At 38.8% G+C, this 25486-nt stretch overlaps 1 protein-coding gene and 1 non-coding gene across 5 annotated transcripts; both read right to left on the bottom strand.

The window, feature by feature from the left end:
* Positions 1–24: 24 nt before the first annotated feature.
* blnk (B cell linker) lies at positions 25–24578 on the bottom strand. 4 transcript variants are annotated; one of them, XM_013265925.3, is made up of 24 exons: positions 24414–24578; positions 24123–24185; positions 17812–17858; positions 12747–12812; positions 12192–12238; positions 11175–11218; positions 10985–11096; positions 10609–10700; positions 10448–10511; positions 10226–10288; positions 8197–8222; positions 8071–8099; positions 7465–7521; positions 7320–7347; positions 7184–7235; positions 5325–5379; positions 5206–5233; positions 5015–5045; positions 4525–4600; positions 4412–4440; positions 4279–4313; positions 4115–4198; positions 3874–4029; positions 25–1181 (listed from the first exon to the last, which is right to left on the bottom strand). In XM_013265925.3, the coding sequence occupies exons 1-24, from the start codon at positions 24480–24482 to the stop codon at positions 1065–1067; spliced, it is 1470 nt and encodes a 489-aa protein (XP_013121379.1). In that variant the 5' UTR covers positions 24483–24578; the 3' UTR covers positions 25–1064. The 4 variants fall into 4 exon arrangements, with proteins under 4 accessions (XP_013121379.1, XP_013121380.1, XP_025753289.1 ...); XM_013265926.3 differs by lacking the exons at positions 24123–24185; positions 24414–24578 and adding an exon at positions 18567–18683; XM_025897504.1 differs by lacking the exons at positions 17812–17858; positions 24123–24185; positions 24414–24578 and adding an exon at positions 14601–14751.
* Positions 17212–17305, bottom strand: trnai-uau (transfer RNA isoleucine (anticodon UAU)). Its single transcript has 2 exons — positions 17268–17305; positions 17212–17247 (listed from the first exon to the last, which is right to left on the bottom strand). It is a non-coding gene; the product is annotated as a tRNA-Ile (tRNA).
* Positions 24579–25486: the final 908 nt, after the last annotated feature.

The following is a 25486-nucleotide window of genomic DNA, read 5'->3' on the forward strand; positions in this document are numbered from 1 at the left end:
GTGGCATTTTGTTGTGACTGAATATACGAGACAAGAAAAGTTTTTTTTATTAAAACCAAATATACAACCTTGTAGAAATTGCTCCTTTAAGTATTGCTATCATAAACCTACTGCTTCCTGCTTCTTTCTGCTTACAGCAAAGCTGTCTCATTCCTTGATTCATTTTAAAACACTGTTTACCAACTGAGCATTAAAAAAAAAAGTGAATAAAACATGAGTTTAAAAGTTCTCTGTGTCTGTGCTACTTCAGCTCTGCACGGCCAGCAGTGCAGGCAGGTCCAGCATGCAGTCCTGCTGACAATCAACCATTGAAGGAGGGGAAAAAGATAATGGGGCTGCTGCTCCTGCACAACATCCTAGCCACAGATTAAGGGTTAGGATGGGTTTGAATTTGTGTTGTCTGACTCACACGCTTGTTGAAATCCCATTGCGTGCTCCTGCGGTTTATTCTGAACCTGGTTGGTGTCCAGCTCAAAGTCCAGCTCTAGATGCATTCTAATATTCTATGTACATTATTTATGCCAATTTGGCAAGTTATAATTGTAGATTTACAGTTCGAGGTGTCATTGTGGACAATAGAAAAAGGATTGCTTTTCACACACAGTTCTTAGTCAGTTTGGCAGAAATGCATACATAAAATCATATACAGTGTATAGTGTCAGACCGCTTGATACTGCATTGGTACTGCATTAGGTCAAAAGGAAAAAAAATTATCACAAGTGAGGAATTCTGTCAAGAAAAGTTCTCAGAAAATTGGGGAAAGACGATTCATTATCAGTGTAACACTGTGATGTCACATCACTCGCCAGGGTGTCAATCTAAATAACCTTTAACATAACGCGATGGAAGCTTCTGTGTTGGTGAGGTTCTCATGCACGCCCGCACTGGGTGACTCCTGCGCTTGTTTTGAAACAATCAAGCTCTGCACTCGGGTGTGTTTCAAACCTGCTTTTTTAAGTGACAGAGCAACAGCCCCAGTGACCTCTGTAAAGTCTCACAGCAAACACAGTGGACCGAGTCGCTCGGCACCAATCACTCTGCTGTTTGGAGTCACCGAGGGTCGCCTAGGGCTTCACTGGGTAGCATAGCTTGGTGGCTTCCTTGGCATTGCTCTGACTGTCAATCAGCACCAGGGGGTTTCTCTGGTGGTTCTCAATGATCTTAGAGACGCTGCTGAAGTGCTGCAATGAGAGAGAAAAAAACCCCACAAAGGAGGATGTTCTGTTAGACTAAAGGAAAATGTTTACAGCATTAGGATGAGGCTTGAGACAATTTTAACCCTGTCCACCACTGTGTAGGTCTCTGTATCAGGACATGGCCATGTCTTTATGCATCCATGTTGATGCCATTTTTGAAAACGTATTTGAATGTGGCACATTTTACAACGATGCTGCCTAAAGACAAAAATATATCTATGCCCAAAATGCTGACTTAAAGTAATATAATTATATGCAAGTTTTTCATGTAGTTTTGTTACATAAGTATAATGTGAAATGCTACATTTAATGGAATCGATTCCGTTGATCAAGTCGAAGTAAAAGGTTCTTGAGCTTTGCTGAAGTTTTTTTTTTTTTAAATCTCATGCTGGCCAGATCTCATGATGAGCAGGATTTTGGAATTTTCATAAGACTCTCATATCATTGCTCTTTTTTTGGCCACAGACTTGGCACTTGGCACTATAAATTAATGGTAAGGGTAAATGGACTGGGACTTATGTGTTGCCTTTCTACTCAATTTAAGCAATCAAAACACTTTCTACAAGTGTAATTCACTCAGTCACACACATTCATACAGCTCTTATCTATGTATAAGAACCTTTTTCTAACATTTACACACAAACTCGATGCTTTGACTAATGGACTGCGGATTAACCTACCAACCTTCTGATTGGTAAATGACCCACTCTACTATCTACTATGTAGCCACAGCGGCCCACATCACGAATCACTGGATGACCCTTTAGGTGAAAAAACCAGCTGATAGGTAGAAAGCGTTTTAATAATAATAATGATAATGTCTCCAGTTTGTCTATAGCGCCATAAAATATGAGTAAAGACTCCAGCTCACATAAGAACTGCAGTCTTGAATTGTAAATTACAGCGTCATTGGATTCTACCATTTCATTTATTGTATTTACTCCATAACTGCTTATGACTAAAAATGCCCTGGGGCCAAGTGAGAGTTAAATTAACTTGTTAAAAAAGGCTTTAATATGGGATCTTTCATTTAGGAAGTTTGTTCAAAAGGTAAATTTGCAAAAAGGTGATTTATTTTTTAAGCAGACAGTCATAGTGTTGTTGTTTCTTTAATATGAGTCTAATAATTATTAATAAAGCAGAGGACCTTCTTAATTCATAACACTACTGTTTAAATTGGAAAATCTTTTTGGTTTATGAAAAAGGAATAATTTCCCCTCGGTTCTGCCTGACACACAAGAGTCCATGAGAGCTCACAAGCCAATATACCTCTAGTGCTGGTCCTAAGCCCAGATGAAAGGGTAGGGTTTCATCATCAGGAAAGACAGCCAGCACATAACCTGTGCCAAATCAGCTAGGCAGATCATTTGCTTGGGAAAAAAGGGAAAAGCCAAAAGTGCCTACCAACTGACTAAGGTCTCTTTTTCCAAGTCAGTCATTCTATATTCAAAACATTCCAACGGCGTTCAGTGTTTCATTACTAAAAAGGAAGCAGTCAGAGAGCGCCAACCTCCACCAAGTCAGCACACTCGCTGGGCATTATTTACTTTTAAGGGAACAGCATTATATTTTTTATATATTCATTTTGTTCTTTTTAAATGTACTTTTAAGTTAAGTTTAAATTTGCTGTAAAAGATTTTTCGGTGGAAACCTGTTTTACTATACTTGACAATTTTGAGTACGAGTTTGGCCCTACAATTTTTTTTCTTCATGTGGATATATTGCATGCATAGCATTCATTTCATTCTTTAGTAATAAAGTTGTGGGCATGAATAACTTGAGCTTGTTATATAATATCGTATTACAGTAGATTTCTAACTAGGCAAGTCATTCTCTTTCCCTTAACAATACTTTATTTCTACTTTTTATTTTATGAAAGTTTGACCTTGTTGAAGAAGAGGTCCAAGGTCCAAAGTAACGTGATATTTAGAATCCCAATATACCAGCATCATTCCCTATATGTTGTCAATACAAACAATGGCAGAAAGAAACTGGTTTAAATAGCTCTATATAGACATATTATCACTTTGACCTTTAATTTATTGATCTTGAAGGAGAGCTCAGAGGTCAAATGTAACAAGATATTTTAAATCTTTATGAGGTACTGTTTATACGGTAAACACTGACAATACCCACCACATAAGGCTTTTTGGCAATTTGAGCAAAAAATCATTAGCATAAATGTGTGTGAACGTTAGATAAAAAACGCTTACGCACAGAAAAATATTCTTTTGTGAATGAGGCAAGTTGTATAAGGTGTTTAGGTAGTGTAGAAAAACACTATAAAAAATCAGTCCATTTACCATAAACACTGTAAGTAAGCAGAAAATTTCCAAACATTTTGAAAAGTAGACATTTAAATAACAAAATGAATTCTAACCGAATTCCCAGCTATAGCCATATTTCTTTAGCATTCACTCTACTAGTGTTGAGCATGCTTGCTATCCTCATCCTATTTAGAACTTCTTAAATGTGGGTTAAATAAGGCATAAAGTATATCTGTTTTTATGTATTGTACCAAGTAGTGCAGCAAATAGTAGTAAATAGTAAGTATTGTGGTATTTGCTACACTAATGTGTTACCTGTAAAGTGTTGGCCACTTTTAGTGTCATAATTCTGACAAACAGTGGCCTAGACAGGCATAAAAGGCTCAGACCTATCAAAGACATATATTTACCTCTTCCCCTTTCTTCTCTCTTCCCAGAGCATACTGCTGAGTGCTTGGTATATAGCGGATCGGGATGTTGTACACTCTGCCATTGTAAAACACCACTAACGTATACGGCTGCTGTGCGTCATGACCAGAGCTCTTTCTCACCATAAACGCTCCGTCCTGAAACAGAAAAAGCTCACAGTCAAACCCAGATTACATAAATGACGGGTCAGCAGCTCTCTTTTCTCACCAATAAGATTCTCACTTTATTCGAGCGAAACAAGGCATCGTCAGCAGTTTTTCGGTCGCACCCGTTGGCATACCAGGGTTTCCTATAGATATCTGCATCCTGAAATAAAGTGAAGGGAAATGAGGGTTACAAATGTATTACGAAAAACATCTTTGCAGTCTACTGTTTTAAGAGCACACCTTATCTTGATCTCCTGTGTCATTTTCAGGAGGCTCTGCGAAAATAAACGGTAAGAATTTATGTCATTTTACATTGACGTGCAAAATTCCTGTGTACGTGGATGTGAGACACAAGGGGGGGAGCCGCACTTACTTGGGGAGGTAAACTGTGGAATAGGAATTCTGTAAGACAGAGTCCACAAACAGGGCAGACGTCAGTGAGTGCACAGTACAAAGCTGTGCTTAGAGACAGTTTTTACCACTTACTTTGGTCGCTGAAAGTCCAGCGTAAAAGCTTTTGGAGGAGTCTTCTGTTCATTATGAGCCAAAGGCAGTGTTTTGCCTTGAAAAATACAGACATGCTGAAATTAGCTTGCTTACTGTTTAGGTATAAGTAGAAAATAAAGACAATTTTTCAGTAATCAGCAGCTCATAAAAATTTGTCAAAAAGCAGTTTCAGTCTGTATATTTAACCCCTTATAACTGGAATAGATTTAATGTGAAAAATCTGTAAATGACAACAAAATCTACTACACTCCAACTCGTCTGTCACTCTTATGCGCTGTCTGTGCTGCTTGTGTGCTTCTGCAATTAAGTGATAATGGGAAAGCAAGTGGAAACCACAGAGGAAATGAGACGTGTGCTAAAGCTGTGCACACAATTAGGGAAGCAGATTGCACTAATTGGCTGATTGTCCAGTGTTTATTAAAGGCTCAGTCAGGTGTGGCTAATAATGGGAGTTAATTAAAACACTTACTTTCAAAGTCCTTTGCTTTTAAATCTGGCCTCTGGAATGAAAGTCAAATTTAGTATTTCTTTCACCGTCATCAGTGAACGTGAGTAATGTTGTCAGGCATGAGTGTATTATATGAAAAACTAGACATTTAATCAGATAATTATAATATTCTAGCATTGTGTGCATTGCTTTCATTTAAATTAAATTCCTACCGGTCCTAGAGGTGGTTTTGGTGACCTCCTGTGGAAAACAATGAAATGATCACTTATTCTATTCTTTGAGCTCATAGCTTTATGTTAACTGGAATCTTGTTAGGGTAAGTGAAGCTTACTCTCTGGGTACAGGTTTAGGTTTAGGTAGAGGTGGGGGACGATTCCTCCCAGGACCTAGAAGAGCAAATACAAAGCAGTTATATGAGTGCATTACTGGGTACCCTATACAGTATAAATGCTAGTTATCAATGTCAGTATTTTTGAAATTATAAATTAGTCATTCCATCGTAGAAAAGTGGTTTGTCACTTGAGAGTGGCGTTCTTTACACCACTGCATCTGACGCTTTTTACTTGGCCTGATCTTGACTAATACGAATGACCTGAACTGCAACCTTTGATCCTGTTTGTGGTGTAATGCCTTTTGTAGCAGTTCAATGGATTAACTTACAGATAGTAAGGATTACAGCTGTACTCCTTAAAAGGTTTGTGCTTCAACTTTGTTGAGTGAAAGTCTAGTATCATATCAGTATGTTATCAGCACTGGTCAACATTTATTTGCGTCTGTAACTGTACCATGTTTGGGTGTAGCTTTCTACTGAGCTTGCTAGTGTTAGCTTAGCACTCAAGCCACCTGTATAAATATGGAAAGTTCTGGCCCTAAAAACCAACGTGGCAGCAGCCAAAATGCAAAAATTCAAAATTTGTTCATAAAGGTCACAAAGCCCTGAAAGCCCACTGATGACAACCAAAGTGCACATTGACAGAATTATTTCCATAGCTAAGAAGCAGCCCTTATTTACACTCTGTAGGCGGTGTAACATTGGAAAATTGTAAATTCAAGAGACACCTTCATTAATGCAAATACAGTGGGTTACAACAAAGTGCTAACCTTTGGCTACACTAAAGAACAAGAAGGCCAGATCATACTTGCCAGAAAATATCTAAAAGAGCCTGCACAGCACTAAAATCAGTTATTTGGACAGATGAAACCGGGATTAATTCGTATAAGAAAGATCAGAAGAGAAAAGTATGAAGAAGGAGAGAAACAGCTGGGATCCAAGCATGCCACATTATTTTTCATACTTGGGGGAGGCAATGTTATGGCATGGTCATGTATGGCTGCCAGTGGAAATGGGTCACTAGTGTTTTTTGATGATGTGACTACTGATAGAAGTAACAGGATGGATTGTGATGTGTAAAGGACTGGCAATACTCTGAGATTGAGCCAAATGGTAAAAAACACCTCACAGTGCAAATGGATAATCACCCAAACCATACTGCAAAAGCAACTCAAGAGGTTCTCAAGGCAAAAACTTGGTATATTCTTCGAACGTCAAGTGAGTTGCATGATCCCAACCTAATAAAGCATTTTTTTTCAGTTACTTAAGATAGATCAGAGTGGAAAAAAATGAACAAATAGGCAACAAATTGCAGTAGCAAAGCATCTTAAAGGAATAAACACAGCATTTGGTGATGTTCATGGTTTCTAGCCTAATGGGAGGTACTAAATTAAGGATTTTCATCCAAGTATTAAAAACAATTCTTGCACATAAAAAGCGTTTTTCCAAACAATTTTGGGTGCTTGAAAAAAATTATGTATAAAAATTGCTCTAATTCTTACTTAATATAACTCTTTTGTAAAAAACCTTGAATGCACTTTAACATATTTATTGTTTGGTTTAAAATCCATTGTGGTGGTGTACAGAGGCAAAACTACAAAATGTGTTGCTCTGTCCAATAAGTTATATATACCTAACACAGTGTGCATACAAGCAGAGAAATCAGTACGGTTTGTTCATAATGATACAGAGCAGGAGACCTTATCATAAAAGGGAACACCTAATCTAAAACTCCATCACTTTGATAAGCAGTGAAACATTTCCAAGGTCTTTCAGGTGAACCCTGCCACAGCAATAGTACTAGCACATAGTACTGGCCTTTCTGACCAAATAGTTCTTTAATTTTATTTCATACTCACTATCATCTGGATCGCAAACTTCATATTCATCCCCATCAGTTATCTCCTGGACCTGCATAATAACAACACCAATCCATTGGTATCCTTCTTAATGTCCAGTATCTTTTATGTGCCTTAAAAATTTGTAATCACTTACATGCGTGGGAGATTTCCTCATGGCCACCCTAAAAAACAACAAGAAGAAAAAGAAATCCCCAAAACATCAATATACATCAAATATTAGAATAGAATGTAATGACAAAGTAATGGTCATGCCATAATTTGAGTCTTGGTAGTCGTACCTGGGGCTGGGTTTTGGTGGCAAAGATGGTGAGTGTTTTGCTGGGGTTGGACATAATCTAAAAGAAAAATCCAAGGAAATGATTAATAGTTGCAGTCAAAATAATTTCCAAATACTGTTATTTATTTGTTATTTATAACAAATACTTTATAACAGAGTGCTCAGATAATTTACTCAAGTAAAAGTACCAATATTAAATAAAAGGGGAATTAATGCTCTATATTTAACATCATATTTAAGTAAAAGTACAAGTGTATTAGCCATACAGTTAAATTTAGCATAAACAATTCCTTGGAGAATTAGGCATTAGTGATACATACGCCTGGTTAGTTTTTAGAGTTACAAAACAGTTTTATTTCTTTGGGGCTTGAAGGATAGCAAGGTTAGGAACACTGATTTAACATTTAACCACTTGTTATAATATTGAGTGCATGTACTGAAAAAGTAAAAGTGTTACAAAAATGTGGCAATAAAAAAACTACTATCTAAGCATCTTAATATTACACTTATATACAGTACTTGAGTAAATTTACTTGGTTACATTCCACCACTGATTTGGACATCTGTCTACATGAACGAATGTAACTCTGGAAAGTATTAAACTAACCTGCTTCCTGGATGAGCTGGAGAATTGTCCTGTGAGGGTAGCATAAAATGCAAACAGTGTTCAGCTTCAAGTATTCAAGTATTCATGTAAAAAAATGTGTAATTACGTTTTACATAAACGTCCTACCTCTTTGTCAGGAACTTCATAGAAATCTGAAAAATAACCACAGCATCAATTAGGCAGGCAGAACCAAAAAAGCCACCTTTTGGTGCTGGTTTACATCTGCCTCTTCGGCTGCTGTTTAACTATCCTTTGCATTTGCATGCATTTACTAATAACCTGTTAAATACAAGAGTCAAGACAGAGCCGGGACTTCTTTTTTGTTCTTGCCTTTAGGCTGGAAAAGCAGATTGATGCAGTTGTGTGTAGTTTGCATGGAAGGTGCCAAATAAAACTGTGAAAAAAGTGACACTTAAACCAGAAAAAGAATTTACCATTTACCACTGCTCAGCTAATCGTTAGCGTTTGCAGACAAATCGACTTCTTACGTGCAAACTATGGGTCACCGCAGCAATCTGCTATCGACTAAATTACTCACAAGGTTTTTTGTGCAGCACTTTCTTTGTAACACTTATCACATCTTTCCCTTGTGGGGAGTGGTTTTATTAAAACCAATATTGTGGACAACTCTGAAGCAACTACATCATGTGAGATACACGCCTCTATTCAGAGGATAACCATGAGATGCGTTTGTTTCATTACACTCTAAGATTTTATAACTTTTCATCTGAATCCTCCCTTAGTTATGCTGCAATAGGTGTAGGCTGCTGGGGGATTCCCATGATGCATAGAGAGGTCTGTGCACTCAGTCATACTTGTTATTAATCTCTCTTCCACAGCATGTCTTTTATCCTGTCTTCCTTCTCTCACCCCGCCTGGTCGCGGCAGATGGCCACCCCTCCCTGAGCCTGGTTCTGCCAGAGGTTTCTTCCTGTTAAAAGGGAGTTTTTCCTTCCCAATGATGCCAAAGTGCTTGCTCATAGGGGGTCATATGATTGTTGGATTTTTCTCTGTATATATTATTGTAGGGGCTACCTTACAATATAAAGCACCTTGAGGTGACTATTGTGTGATTTGGCGCTGTATAAATAAAACTGAATTGAATTGAATGGAACTGAATCTAGTGCATAGTGAGGCTCTAATTTTAATTAGCTTGATAATTTAGTTTACAAAACACATGCAAGACTTGTTTACTACTAAAAAAAATATAGTAAGATAGAACAACAAAGCAGCCTAGCCTCTAATCGCTAACGTTTCGACAAGGGCCCAAACTAATGTTTTTGCAACAAGAGGTAATAGCACACTACATGTTGTCAAGCTGACATTAGTGTTTACCAGCAGATTCTAATCAAGTGCAAAATCATTTACACTTTTGTTGCATCATTGCATGAGTAAAGTCCCATGACAATGAGCTGCACAGTTTGCACCGCTGCAACTTTACAGCTGGGCTTCGTTCACGATGTTAGTAAAGCACAGCCTAACAACTGCTTGCACATGTAAAATGTTTTCACTCAGCAAAGAATGTACGTTGCACTGGGCGCAAACCGTTTTAACCCATTAATCTTGCTTTGTAGTACAGTGGTCCCTCGGTATAATGTGGTTCACCTTTCGCGGCTTCGCTGTTTCGCAGATTTTTTTTGTGTAATTTTGTATGTTTTTTTCTTTTTTTTCTTTCTTTTTTCTTTCTTTCTTTCTTTTTTTTTTTTTTACAGCACATTGTATTCTGCGTTCTGATTGGCTATAGACCATTGTCAGTCAATCTCCCCCGTGCCGTGTCTCCTGCACAGTACAGAATGAGTCCAGCTTGTCAAATTTACATAAATCTTAATAAGCTAGCAGTGTGACTCGGAAGTGCTGTACTGTCTGTTTGTAAGTCTTCTCCCCAACAAGCAACAATGTTGACAAAACGTTTTGCACCGTCAAAGACAACTGTGGGGGCCAAGAGAGAAAAAGTGTGAAAATGTTCATGCCTGTCTGAGAAAAGTGTATAAAGTGTGTAGTGAGGGGTTTTACATCCTTAAAACATCTATAATAATTGTAAAAAATAAAGTTGGCTACTTCGTGGATTTCACCTATCGCGGGTTATTTTTAGAACGTAACCCCCGCGATAAACGAGGGACCACTGTACACCCCTCTGACCATGTGCTTTACCCACCGGGACTCGGAGTCCGCTCTGGTAACTTGGGAAGGTCTCTTGTAGCTTTGTTCCCACTGTTCCCTGCGTATGAGGAAAGGCATAGAAAGGATTGTTATCATTTTTCCTGTGACTATTTGTATTTTGTTTTTTTCTCATTGAATTCAAATTCCAGCTGTTATTCAGCATATTGCAAAGCACAGATCTTTTTTCTTCTTCTCTATGTTCAGACTTGTAGCTTACTGCTAGTAGCATTCTCTGAAGGTTCTACATAGTTGTCATCGACATCTGGATTTATGTAGTCCTCCTAAAAAGCAACAGAGGCAACATCCCCACATTCGTTGGAAGATATTTTAAAATATGTAGTGAAATGTAACTGAAATGTCACACCAAAGTGGCCTTACTTCATCACTTCCCACGTTCGGGGGTTCAGGGGGTAGCTCTTTGAACTTAGTTGGGCGGAGGGGCTTCTTGGGTGGCCGCTTGGGTGGGCTGTCTGAAAAGGAGAAGCAGAACCAGAAAAAGGGACATCATTTGCATGAAGACAGCTTGGTGTATTGCGACTCAATGTGTGTTTGTCACACTTCTGCAGAAAGGTAGGGATGACTGCCAAAGAGTGAGTTTCAAGGCTATAGAAACTATAAAAAGAACTCAACATTGCGTAAATTTTCAAGTGTCATCAGTGAAACTAAAAAAAAAGCAAAGAAAAAAAAAGTGTGTATTTATAGTGACAAAAAAGGTAAGTTCTATTAAAACAACAAAGGTCAAATGACTACTGACCAACATACTCGCCCCTTGGGAAGGAACCAGAGGGAAGTGCGGTGAAGACTCTGTGGCTAGGAGGAGGTTCGTAGCTGTCATCATCACGTGGATCCTCATATGTGTCATTGTCCTGGAATAAACACGCTTTTAATAGCAAGTGTATCAGCAAGTATAACAATCATTTAAAATGAGCATTTTTCTAACTTACATAATCAGAATCCGACAGATGATCGTCGCTTTCCCTGTGGTCATCTGTAAACACAGAGGTTTAAGGCATTTTCGTAACAAAGAGGAAGAAATCAAGATGTGTAAACGCAATCCTTGCAATTGTTGCTGTTATTAAAGCCAAATTTCTAAAAAAAAGTAAAACCTGGCAACCAACGAAACTCAGCAGGTGTTAGAGCACAATTTTAGAATAAAACCTCAAAACTCAGTGTTTCTGTGGTGGAGCCAGTGATGTGTGTCTCCTCACCTCTTGAACTGTAGAGTAAATTCTCTCAGTCGTTTAAAATGATGCAATTTTATCATTCTGTATTTTTACACTTTACTGACTTTTTTGTGTAAGTTTTATGCAATTAAGCAACGAGGTTATCAAGCCAACATCTGAAAACAGGTGATTTGACTGAGCTGCAGTTTGTTTAATAGTAAATTTGTACCTTTAATCATGGACACGGAGGCAAAAAATCAAAGATGTAAGTTAAAAAATAATAATCCAGCCTAATGACTTGTAATTCAGATGTAAACTTTTATGTCTATTGTGGTGATAGAGTTCAGGAAGTTATTTCATAGAAAGCTAGCAGTTATTGGCAAATCAAAACTGGAGAGTGATAGCTAACTTCTCTTCTTTCAAAATGTCAAATTTGTGTTTCTAGAGTTAAAAATACACATGGCTGTGTGTGTACAGATTGATTTCTTTAAAAGTTTCCATTCCTACAGTTGCACAAAGGAGACACGTGGGACAAAGTCTGAAACCCCCACACTGTACAAAAAAATAAAAATCCCGTCCAAGATCATCAGAAGTCAAAAGACACTTTATGAGTCTTAATGAGATGAGTCAGAAAGGTCAAAGTTATTTTTTTTGTAGCAAGTGTCCCATTGATGTCTCTGTACTGGGATAGGAATAACACAAGGAGCCCCCCTCAGGTGAATCTCTGTACAGACATGTAGATTACACTGACCTGTAACTCCTTCAGTGTACTGTATGGGCTAATGACTCAGTTCTTACCTCTGTAGTCTCTTGCCGGCACTGTGGGCACCGGTTTGTTTGTCAGCCTGTCTCACACACACACACACAAACGCTGTCATTAGATGACTCGACAGTGAAACAAAGTGCACTTTCAAATAATAAAGCAGAATCATTGAACACTTCAACTTAAGCAAATGTGTGTTCACTTCATGAAGGCTGTCAAACCACAAAAGGATGACACGCACAAATGCAGTCAGCAGTCTTTTTCGCACATAAGACACGAGTTGAATAAATGGCCTTTGTGTGTCAGTTTCTATCCTTGGCGTGTTTTGAGGGGACTCATTTCAGGAAAGGAAAGTGAGAGCGATGCCATCTGTTTTAGTTATTTTTGCTTTGCGTCTCTTTTTCCAACGGTTGTGAAAGAGGAATCGACGTTCTCCACTGGTGCATGTACACAAACCGCATGGACTTTTTTTTTTTTGCTTTTAGATCACCAGGCTTTTTTTTTTCTTTGACTGTAGCAGGACAGATAAATTGAACAACTATGTAACTTTCCCATGCAGAAAATCAAAGCTTTCATTCTAAGAAACTGACCTTTTTAGTTTATTCAGGAAGCTGCCATCATTTTTCTTGATATCTTGAACAATCTTCTGAAGCTGCCTGGAAAGCAAACATAAGGTTTCATACAAAACACAAATCATAAATGAATGCAGTTGTACATGCACATGTAATTTGTCTTGTTTCTCAGCTTAAAAAAGTACTTTCTAAAGAAGCATTCACATAAGTTCCTCATTTCACTTTTCAGCCAGGGTTTAAATGCATTTTGCTGAATAAACTGAATACAAGTCTATCTGGACAGTTTTGTAGTTTTACAGTGTTTGTAATCAATTGCAGGACATATTACCAAGCAGAACATAAAAAATAAATACATAAAAAAATCATAGCTTTGTTTTTCTTTTTTTTGTTGCTAATTATACTCCTTGTACATTTGAAACAAACCAAAAATTGGCTTAAAGCAACAACGCTCACGCAAAAGTTACAACAAAACCCAGCTTCTTACCGGATCTTTGCTGTGGCAGGAGCAGCCAGTTTACCTAACGTATCCATGTTCATGTTTGATCCAAAAGTTTACATTTTACGGGCCACATTCCTGTCATGCGGTAAAGGTCGACTGCCGAATTGTTCGCAGAATTGTAAAGGAACCCTGCCTTTGTTTAGTCACGTCCTTCTCACACAGGGGAGGGAATTTGCTAGAGCCACCTCTTTCAGACAAATCACTTCTCTTTTCCACTCCCCTTACACACACACACACACACACTCAAAAATAGGTTTCAGTGGCTATACTTTCAGCAGCCCTCTTACATCACATCTGTCTTGACTTACTTCAATTCCACCCTTCCAAGCACTGATATTTTACCAACTGCAGATAACTTCATATATAGGAAATTTCTAGAGAATGACTTCGAGTTCGGTATGTTATACAACAGATCGAAAGGTGACTTAGAACTTGCCACAATTACACGTAAAACTCTGCTAACTTCCTCTGACAGTGATGTTTTATTATTTAACACTCTATTTCAAGTAATACATATTTGTTAATCTATGTCTAACTTATGCTTTTAGCATTAAAAATGATCTGTTGTTAAGGTCATTGTGTCGTGGAAAGTACCATGTTGTAACCCTGTTCTATGAAGAAGGAGAAGAAAAATAACAAGTATGCTGACTCTCATGTTGACCTGGAAGGAAGTTGATTTACTACAGCATGTATGCAATCATCATGGGAATTTCTTTTCTCGGTTTTTGTTTTGCTAAAGAAACGTCTACTCTGCCTTTAATCACAGTCAGGGGAAGATGTAATATGAGGAAGTTGTGCATGGTAAGAAAATACCAAGAAGTAAAGAGACAACTTTGGACTTTTAAGGTAATATCTAAACAGATCTCGCAATGAGAAAAGAAGCCTTTAGTCAGCATGCTGTATGACGACAGTCATACCATATGCTGGAAATGAATGTGAAACGGATAACTTCTACTCATCAGACACTTCCAGACACACAGACACTGCAGATGGTTACACATCCATGCAATTGTGCCACTCCACCAGATCCCAAAGGTGCTCTTTTGGATTGAGAGCTGTGACTGTGGAGGCCATCTGAATACAGCGTCTTGTTCAACAAACCAGTTTGAAATGATTTAGTAACTTGCTGGGAACAGCCATCAGAAGATGAATAGACTGTGGTAACAATGTGAGGCCACAGCCTACCTGAGTATTGATGTCAGCAACGATACTCAAGTAGGCTGTGAGCTGCAAAAGCCCCAAAGAAGCCAAGAAAATATCTGACACGTCATCATTACACCACCTCTAGCCTGAACAAGGCAGGACGGATCCATGACCTTACCATCTGAATGCACACCTTGCTTGGTACGATTTGTTAATTAAGTTACAGTTACCTTTCTATCAGCTCAAATCTCTGACCTCTGGCATTGAGTTGTTGAGTTTTCATCAAGAGACGGCCTGTCACACAGGTTCTTGCTTTTGGACCATTCTCTGTAAACCCTGGAGATGGTTGTGTGGGAAAAGCTCAGTTGAGCAGCAGTTTCTCAAATAGTCAGACCCTCCTGATCTGACACCAACAACCACAGAAACACTTGAATAACCTTTCTTCCCCATTTGAATACACTAGCTGAACTTCAGCAGGATATCTTGAATACCTAAATGCTTTGAGTTGCTGCCATGCGATTGGCTGTTTCAACATTTGTGGTAACACGCAGTTGTACCAGTGAGTGTATAAAAATATATGCGAACACAGTATGAGATATTTAGTCTCCTGTCACTTCACCATTGTCACCTTTTTCTTTCTATATATATGTGTCCATTTCATGTTACATAACGTGTGAAAGTGTTGCAAAAAGTGGCTTTTCAGATTGGATTTTGTGTACTCTGAATCATACTGTGCATAGTGTGAACCTACAAACTGCACAGTGCTGCTTTTTTCTAAGTAACTTTATGGCTTGACAAGTGAATGAGTAATGGGATAAAAGAAAATAAAAGACCAAGTAACTTCAGGGCTTCCAGTTTTACATTTGAATTTGTAGTTGCCATTTTTACCAGTTTTATTGGTAAATAAAATATTTACAGTGTGCGAATATCTGGAGACACTCTTCATTTCTTTATAGTTTGCAAGGAAAGAAGAGCAGCAATTTATGGAAACAAGTGCAAACATATGGAAACACAGTATATAAGGCAAAGCAGTTTGAACAATTCTAATCTACATGGGGTGGCTGTAGCTCAGGTGGCAGAGCCACTAATCAGAAGGTCAGTGGTTCGATCCCAGGCTGCCTCCTGGCTGCATGCCAAATATCCTTGGGCAAGATACTAACCCCATGTTTGCCTGCTGGTGGTGGTCAGAGGGCCCGGTGGCGCCAGTGTCCGGCAGCCTCGCCTCTGTCAGTACAATGTAGCTTGCCATTGCCAATGACTGAATGTAGTGTAAAGCGCTATACAAATGCAGGCCATTTACCATTTAATTGGTATGACCACCTTTATTTATTTATTTTTTTCAAAGAAAAAAGCAGGAACTCTCTTAAGCAAACTTGCATGTCATTCTTTTTAAGTAGTATTCAAGAGTAGTTCTCCAGGTGTCTTGAAGGACATTCAAAGCTCTTCTTTGTCTGCTTCTTGTTCCGTTCTCTGTCAAGATGATCCCACACGCTTTCAATAATGTGGAGGTCCGGGCTCTGGGGAGGCCAATCCATGACTCATAGTGTGTTTTCTAACCCAGTGATGCATCAGCTTCGGTGGACACACTGTACACTCACAGTGAAATATGCCAAGTTTTCTTTTTACCTAATAGGTCTTTGGAAATCACCTTCTTGGTGCAAAAGTACTATTTTAACCCTGTCAAACTGCGTTATTTTTGGCATTTCTTGGTATATTTCACTAAACAAATGGGAAGAAATTGTCTATTTTTGTTGCTAATGTTTAAAGAATGTCTAAAAATGCAGATTTAAATTGGTTATTTGCTAAATTGTGTTTTTTTTTCAGCTCATGACTTTTGTACATGCTGTCAAAATGATGAGATAAATATTTTTACATTTCACTCTAAGATTTAAGTACAATATGTTGCATTTATGTTACAATATTTGCATTTTCTATTGGCACAGAAATAAAAATTCTATGATAAATAAATAAGTAACTGAGTGGAGATGTGGAGTAAGTTTCACTTAGATTTTAATAATGCATAATTTTCAAGAAACGCGTATTAATTAATTTTAATTCTTTTTTTTTGTTTTATTTTTTTACAGACCATAGATGGGTAATGGTAATAATGATATGAGCATGCCGGCTGAAATGAGTAATTGTAGCTTAATGGTGTCTGTTTATGTCACACACACATGCACACTCGGGAATACATCAACGGGTACATACCATACAAACAAGAACACACATGCAGCCAAATGTGCAGGTGCAGTCAGAGACCCTAACTTCCCTAAACACATCTGTGCACGTACACAAATCCAGTGGAAACCAGCTGTACGTGAGCACACACACAAATATTGTAATTTCATTTCTGCTCCTTCTCTTATTTACACATGAATATAAGCAGATCTGGTGCAGTCACACTTTATCACTTGGAGTCTACCACTTCTATAGGTCAGTCTTTTAACGTCTAATTTTGGTTGGCCTGGGTGACTTGTAGCCTTGGTTTCCTGTACTTACCGACAGGAGGGGCAACCAGTGTGGTTTTCTGCTAATGTAGCCCATCTGCAATAAGGTTTGATGTGCTCTGTGATCAGACACGCACTCCTACACACTTTGCAATGAGTGGTTAAGTAGTTGCTGTTACCTTCCCTAATACAAATTTTATTTGTCGCACACAGTACAACATATATTGAACATGTAGTGAAGTGCTTGTGTCCGAGCTGCAGACAGGCTGCGTCATTCCAGGGCTTTTAGCATGGGGCTCTAGCAGGAGCCTTACTGGATACCAGGAGGGAACCGAACTTGTGACTCCCACTCCAAAGGAGTGTAGTCTTACCACTATACTTTCCAGCTAAAGGCTGCTCCAGGTGAGGCTCGAACTCACAACCTCGGCATTGCTTTGCAGTGTACTGTCATATAAGTACCACGCGCTAACCGATTGCGCCACTGGAGCTTCCTGTCAGCGGAAAGCAGTCTGACCAGTCAGACTTTGCTTTAGTAAAGCAGCTTTTTTTTTGGCACCATGCCACATTCACACTTAATTAAATCAAATTTCCTCCTATTTCTGATCCTCAGTTTGAACTTCATTGGACCATCCTGACCATGCCTACCTGCTTAAATGCACAAAGTTGCTGCCCATGCAATCAGCTAATGAGATATTAGAGTTAATGAGCAGTCGAACAGGCGTACCTAATCAAATGGCCAGCGAGTGTGTAACAAGGTAAAGGAATAACAATACAAATGATTATAACACCTTTGCTGTTATGTGCTGTTGTTGTGAAATGTTTTGTAGCTCTGGACAGAGAGATCAGTCAGCCTGTGGTTTGTTTCGTCACACTGCAGCAGCAACAATAAAAAGAAATGAGAGACAACGAGAACTGAAGGACAGAGACGGGGCGAAAAAAAAAAGGAGGATATGATTGAGGGGTGTGATGACAGAGGTACGAGGGTGTTACTTACGGCTGGTGGATGAGACTAAACTTGCTCATGTCACTTTCACTCAGGTTCTGAAAGAACATCAGAGAAATCAACTGTTAAAAAAATGTGACAGGATGGGAGGAAAATAAGAGACTACAGAGATCACAGATCGCTGTGATTCCTTTCAGCAGAGATGATATGGCAAGAATGTCACCTTTACTGGAGCAGAAGAGACACGAATGCATTACCTCTTTAGAAACAAAAGATGGCAGCATCTCACTTAGGGCCTTATTTGGAGGCACATGTGCTCAAACTTCACTGTAGCTCAAAAAAGGGCACAGTTTAGCCACATTCAGACACACTAACTTAAAAGTGCTGTTGGTAACATACTGCAGTAATTTCACAGGGAAGCTGTGGTCTGAGCGTCTTGCTTATGTGCCCAAATATTTAGTAACACAGGAGTAACACATTTTTTTTTACTAACAGAGTGTTTGTATAATAATTAATTCTAAACTAAAAGCTGACAGAAAATAATTTTGAAATCAACATTAAATGAACGTTGGCCGTTTTCTGTTTTGTAAATGAAAGTCGTCGACCTTCAGGTTTGGCTCGCTCGTCTTAATACAAACAAATCCCAACCATATTATCATATTACCCAATTTTCTAAATGATCTCACATTTCAAAAAAAGTTTAGCCGACTGCGTGCTGCATTGTATTACAATTTTTTTTGTCGTATTCATAATGTCTGTGTTGCAGTAAGGCGTTTGTGATTTGTAAATGAAAGGAAAATGATTACCATAAAATATGCAACAAATCCCGCTAAATTATGTATTCCCCTCTTCATTCATAATTCATTACTCCAGGTCGTTACTTGCTCTGTCTCTCTTCCGTTTTAAATTTGCTGTAATGTAATGAGGATCCACGGCCACAAATGTTTGGGAAAAGTTGTGAATTTTAGTTTGCGAGACGTCACGTGACCCGACGGAGGCGTGTCATAACAGGCTGTAATATAAAGCGTCTTAATTTAACGTAAGAATATATAATTGGTCCTTTATTCAATAAGTATGATGTGAAACCTGTGTAATGATATGCTGTTAAGCTGATTAAACAGTAGCTGTTTATTTATAAGAGAAATTCCACAGGGAGGGGAGTTAGTAATTCAGCTCACACTACCTTGATGTGTGTGTTTCGGTTGAACAAAAAGCCGCATTACCTCTAGGAATAAGCCCATAGCATAGCGGAAGCACTTTAAGACAGAGATTGGGATTTAATCATCTGTAAATTTAAAAGTGAGATCACTTAATATGAAAGACTGTGCCTCCTTCAAAGTACTGAACCTTGCCCTCGCAGATACACCCTTGATCATCACGCAGACTTACAGGAAGAAGAAAAAAACATCTGTATAAAATCAGACTTAGCCTTTTGACACCGAATGAAATATCAAATAGTCTGCCCCAGTGGATACTCAGGCACTGCTCACACAGTGAATTATTTATAGGAGTGTCTGTGCTTGTTCAAATGAGACACAACAGCTCTACAAGGTGCATCCGTTCCTTTTCTTCCAGTAGGCCCAGAGTCCACGTTTTATCATTTTAAAAATGCTCACGGTCACACTGCAGTGGTTTACATGCTTTTAGATCTGCCATCAGGCCTGTTAGTAAATGTGAATGGGGCATTTTTCCTTTTCCCAGTCTTCTTTTAAACCATTTTTTCATTGTCATGATGTGACATTTTTAACCTTGACGATACTGATAGTAGCATTAGCAAGATAAAGGCTATATCTGAAATTACTTCCCTGTGCAGTCATTCATGTTTATGTAATAAACCAAAGTGAGTAGAGATTTTAGCTTTCATTTGTAGAAGTAGTTTGTTTTTAAACAGGGACAAGTATGTCACATGCAGCACACCACAGCATTTATAGTCTAACCTAGTTTGTAATGGCCCAGCCCTCACAATCAATACCATTCACAATCTATATAATAAATACACACATTAAAGAGGTGAAACTGCTAAAAAGGTGGAGAGCATGTGTAAAGCAAACAAGCCAAGCAGGCCTGACAAAAACCAACCCTAGGGCGGGTTTTTTCTCGTAAGATAAATAAGGAAATTTTCCAACTGTTATTTAAATGTGACTCAAAACTACTGATGGTAATAAACACATTAAAATCACAGAATATCCCACTGGAAAGTCTACATTGGGTCATTGTGAAATCTTAGTTTCACCCTAAACCAGGTGCACAGACGACCACTATTCTTGTTTCTGTTCATGAGTGGTTTGCTGTCGGAGTGGCAAACAGCAAGGGCAAGGGTCTGACGCACAGAACATTTGTTAATACTTCTTGTTGAAACGAGTTTCATTTCACGATAGAGAGAACAGCTTCGCAGCTACACGGCCACAAAATTACCCCTCGGTTCTTTCACGGCAGCTGCACAAGGTCTCATGACTGTCATTAGGTGAGAGACTTTCCACATGTTCACAAATCTACACTGGATGTAGACAAGCTAATTCTAGTTTAAGGTGTTTTTCCTGCTTTGTGGCTCTGTTATCCATTACGAGGCAGCTGTGTCAAAATTCAAATTAGATTCAGTGAGGCTAAAGAATTACTGCTTATTACGCTGAGGATATATTATTGCAGAGTGCCGCTGTAGATTTTTAAGGCCAACGGCAAAGCAGAAATATACACTGCTTCCCCATATACAAGTCACTTTATTAGGTACAGCTGCTCTTTAACAGGTGGAAATGGGAGCATCGCATTACGGACATGAAGCTGTGATACTATGTCAGTATGGATTAAAATCTCTGAGGTATGTTTCCAGCACAAGACACTTCTGAATGCAAAAGGCAATCCAACCCTGCACCTAATAAAGTGGCAACTAAATGCAGATGTGCTATATGTGCTTCATAGGAAGCATCTGCAATGGAAGCACGTGGTTTTTTTTTTCGAGGGGCCTTCGTTTGTAATGTCAATGTGATACACAGAAGCTGAAAGTGGCTTCCCCACATAGCCGCCACACACAGGCGGCATTACAGAGATGGAAGCTGACAGTTCTTTTGATCTTCTGCTTCTACATATCGCTTTTAACCTGTCTACCTGTGTGAGCGAATGTGGCATCAAAAAGACAGAGATTACCTTTATCCGCGCTGCGCTGACTGTCTGTCATTCCTCTCCGTACTGTATTATACAGCCATCCACCGCTCGAATAAAACTGTTTTTCTTTTCTCACCTTTCATTCTTACCGCTAAATCGTGACCACGCGTTGTGGGTGCAATGTGAATAAGATGCATTCGAGCCAGGAGCTGATGATGACGTTGCCATATGAAAGCAGTTCAGATCTGTGTTGCTCACTTTTTTTAAATGGATTTTATGACCTTTGCTCCAGCCACTGTACATTACATGAATATGTAAAATAAGCCAAAGGCAATGCTCAGCAGAAGCATGCTCGCTGGATGACATTCAGATACCAAAGTGCAGGCCCTGCTCTGCTTCTGGACACACGCTGAGCTCCGGATGAGTCAAAAATAACTTATTACAAATGTTTCCTCTTCTTTGCTGGATTTTAAAAACCCATAGAAGAGGCAAACAATGCCTTTAAAAATTCTCCTTTTATTAATAATTAGTCCTTTCAGTGATGTCACTGGAGTGTTAACAACACTGCAGTTGTTGTCAAATGTGATTTTAGGTTAACACAGGCAAACACAGCCCCTTCAAACAATACAAAAACGTATATTTGCAGGCGGGTCGGTTTTTCAGAAGCACACTGATGATTCAACCACTGAGTCTTTAAAACGGTTGCTCTTGTAAAATAAAAGGAAGTGACATTACACTGCCAGGGGCAATTTCAGGATGTTTGTCAAAAATAGAAGAGGAACTGGATAGTTGCAATGAGCAGCGTCACTTGTAGTAGAGAAAGTAACAGAGCACCATCTGCTGGAATTCGTCAACTGAAAATCCAAACAAAACCTTTCTCAAAGACACAAATGTCTTTACAGTAAAGACTTTTTTCAGATATTTTCCAAATATATGTATCTATGAAGTTATTCTGTCAAACACAGACAACTTTATACACTTTCTGTAAGCATGCTCATAAACACCAGTGAACATTTAGTGTCATAACTCTTCTGTAACTTTCCAGATCTGAAAGGTGAAGCTTCTGCATTCTTTATCATTACCAGTAGGGGGCAACCTCTCTGGTTGTATGACAAAGACAGGTTGTCTATAGGAAAAGGATTCCACTAATCATTCCAGAAAACAGTTTCCTGACTGTGCTGTAGTATAACTTGTGAGTTAGAAATCTTCTCAGTTACATCATGGACTTTTTCTAAATTATGGCTACTTGTAGAGCCAATACTGCTTCAGGATGGGGCCACCTTGTGGTTGACAGCAGTGCCCAGAGTTTTCTTGCTCATCACATCCCACTTCACTGTGACAGCCAACATGCTTAAAGCCTTCACAAACTAGCAGGTGTCCATATTTTATATACAGTCATAACAGCCTAACATCAGCTTGCTAATATATTCCAGTAGCAATGCTAACAAGCTGATACTGATGGGAGCATTTGATTGGAGGAACAACCGGAAGGTAATCAAACCACAAATATCTGTACTATAGAGCTTAAAATAGCAGATTATATAACATTTTGCATTATATACAGTCTATTATTTGTGCAAATTGCTTACATATGCTACATAATAGTTAAAAATGCCAGCCTGCCTGTTTGAGCAAATTATAAAGTCAAGAGCAAAACAAAGTCCTCTATTGACACAGAATATTTGCTGCAAATTTCATGCCCGTGCACCCAGTTGTTGCTGAGCTACTTTGCTCTGAACCACAAATGTCAACCTCCTCTTGCGGCACTGGAGAAAAAGTTAGAGGTTTGCAAAAGTCAGCATGATTCAGCCTCTGAGGACGCCGAACAGCAGAAGGAAATTTCATCCAAAAGCGATCCATCGAGAAGCTGGTTGGGGATTTTAGGTTATAGATCAAAATCCTTTGCTGCAGTAAAAATACTGAATAAAAAAAAATAATCAACTAGACCAAAAAAAAAGCTTAAAAGTTTGACTGGGGAATGTCTGTCAGACACCGCAACCTTGAAGCTAGTTAAACTAAAAAGCTGGGCAGCCATTCAATAAAAGCATGGGTTTACTTAAGCGTGCACTGGCTGGATCCGTAGCTAAGGAGATCCATCAATCGATACACATACTGTATGTATATGTATATTTCAGATCGGTGCTGTTAATGTGCACATCAAAGCCTCTGCTCTGAAGTATTAATCAATTTGACTGATAAAAATCCGCATCTTTTTTTTTTTTTAACTATGCAGGCCAAACACTTCAGTGATGCAATATCCCACCTAAAGTGGAGTTAGCTCAGGGTCATTGAATAATGAATAGGCGACTAGGCCGCTGCTCTAATTTAGAGCGTGGCAAGAAGTGTGCATAAGCGTCCACTTAAAAGATGCATATGAATGAAAGCTTCTTCAGGCTTGCCAGTGTGTGGGAGGTTTTTACTGAAGTATTATAAAGATCCCCAAAACACCAAATATTAGGGAGTTATAAACCCTCACTTCAGTTATTTGCTGCATAAAATCCTCTTTAAACAGCGTTCCCCCTCATGACTGAAGCAGATTTAGAGATACTTACTTAAGTAAGTGGGGATTACAGCTTTATTAGCCATGAGACTCATTTCACACTCCTTACTCTCTCCCGAACAGGGGCACTCAGCTGCGCTCATTTTGGCAGCCTGCTTCTCGGTAACTATGAGAAAGGCCTCAGAGACTGTACACACGGTGTGGATGATGGAGACAGAGCAGCGAGGGTGAAACCAAAGCAGAAGTTACAACAGATACACAGACTTCCACATTAGCAGGGCCACAGTTTACACAAAGAGCAAGTGTGGAAAGTAACGCAACCGGCTTTAGTCATGTTTCGTATCCTGTGAACTCTCCTGTTTGTCAACTTGAAGCGTGCTTTTAGATTCATAGTAAAAGTGTGTTCGTCAGTCAAGTCAAGCAGTGACATTTTAACAAGAAAATAATAAAAAAATGTCTGCCAGAGTAACAGAGAGAGTGAGAGTTTTACAAATAAACCAGCCTCAACTGATTCTTTGTGTGTGTGTGTGTTTTCTAGCAAAATGGCACAAACAGCTCGAGGAAATGTAATTATTCTGCTGCTGTTAATGTCATAATCACAATAATAACAACTGCTCGTCAGGATTTGACCATTTTAATTAGAATAACAAACTGAACACAACCACAACCCTGATATGATCCTGGGTGGATTAGTAGATTATGTAACTGCGTGGGAGAAAGAGCCATTTCTGGATTATTCAGGTACAAATGAGGAAAGACTCACCAGAAATCTCTGTCCATTAATTTTCAGTCTGTTTACGGTGACGGCGCATTCTTGCATATTATTCTGAGGAGAGGAAACATATCCATTCACTACTTTTAAATTGCTAATTACACACACTTATTGAAACAACCAAACATTTAACTTCCAGTCATCTAATGTCCTGGTCTTACTTTAACACTTTAGCTGCTAATTTGCATTAACATTAACATTATACATGACCCTCAGAATGAAGTGGTGAATATTTAAACTATGACAAAACACAAGCATCTCTCCCATTTCCAGTGGACTCACCTTATACAGTAAGGAGGCTACTTTTGCCTGGTCCCACCCCTCGCACTCCTCTCTGGACGGCAGGTTCATTTCGGACTCTACAGGGAACCTCTGAGCACGAGTGTGCTTTTGGAAGTACAGTAATAGACTGACCCGTCACGCACTGTGGCTCTAGCGCAGCTTCAGCAGGGAGAAGTACACACAGAGAGGTCACCTCATTATAACCAACACACGTTTCCCGTCTCTCTCTCTCTCTCTCTCTTAACCCATAAGTGGTGTGGCAATTCATGTCTTCTTAAAATTTTAAAATTGTCCCATAGAATACAATGAGCCATTAACAAATAGGGAAGCGGGGACTTCCTCGTTCTATATAAATACTTCTGAAACAAAAGTTTCATAACAGTGGGACTTAATTTTTACATCCTAGCTCATGCCTGCTTCATTTATGGTTAAAGGATGTAATCCACTCTGCGTTTATTTTGATTTCAGGGGGTGATCGTATTTCACTCATGAGGCTCTTTAGGTTGCATTATTCTCTGAGGAAAGATGGCCATATATAGAGTGCATTCCTTCATTCAGCTTTTTTTAGAAACTTTGATAAGTTTAAGTTAACCTAATTACGTTTTTCACATATATATATATATATACATATATATATATATATATTTTTTTAAAATGATACTTTCAGGTCAGACATCACTACTTGCCATCCTACCAATGCCATTTGACTAGAGTGCAGTTACTCTTGCAATGCAAAGTGATATCAGATGAGGACACGGGCAGAACAAGTGGTGGAATGTAACTTAATAGAGCCTGCTGCTAATATTTGCTATTTGCATGATACACTGTATTGCCATATTTGTTCATCTGCCTTCACATGCATATGAACTTCAGTAACATCCTATTTTTAAACCATAGGGTTTGCAGCTATAACAGCTGACCACCAAACCCAGACTCGTCCTTCAGATTGCCAGATGGAGATACGTGATTCATCACTTCAGAGAACATCTGTCCACTGCTCTAGATTCCAGTGGTGGCGATCTTTGTGCCACTGCATCTGACGGTTTGCATTGGGTTTGGTAATATAAGGCTTG

Source organism: Oreochromis niloticus, linkage group LG13, assembly GCF_001858045.2.
Source record: "Oreochromis niloticus isolate F11D_XX linkage group LG13, O_niloticus_UMD_NMBU, whole genome shotgun sequence".
NCBI lineage: Eukaryota > Metazoa > Chordata > Actinopteri > Cichliformes > Cichlidae > Oreochromis > Oreochromis niloticus.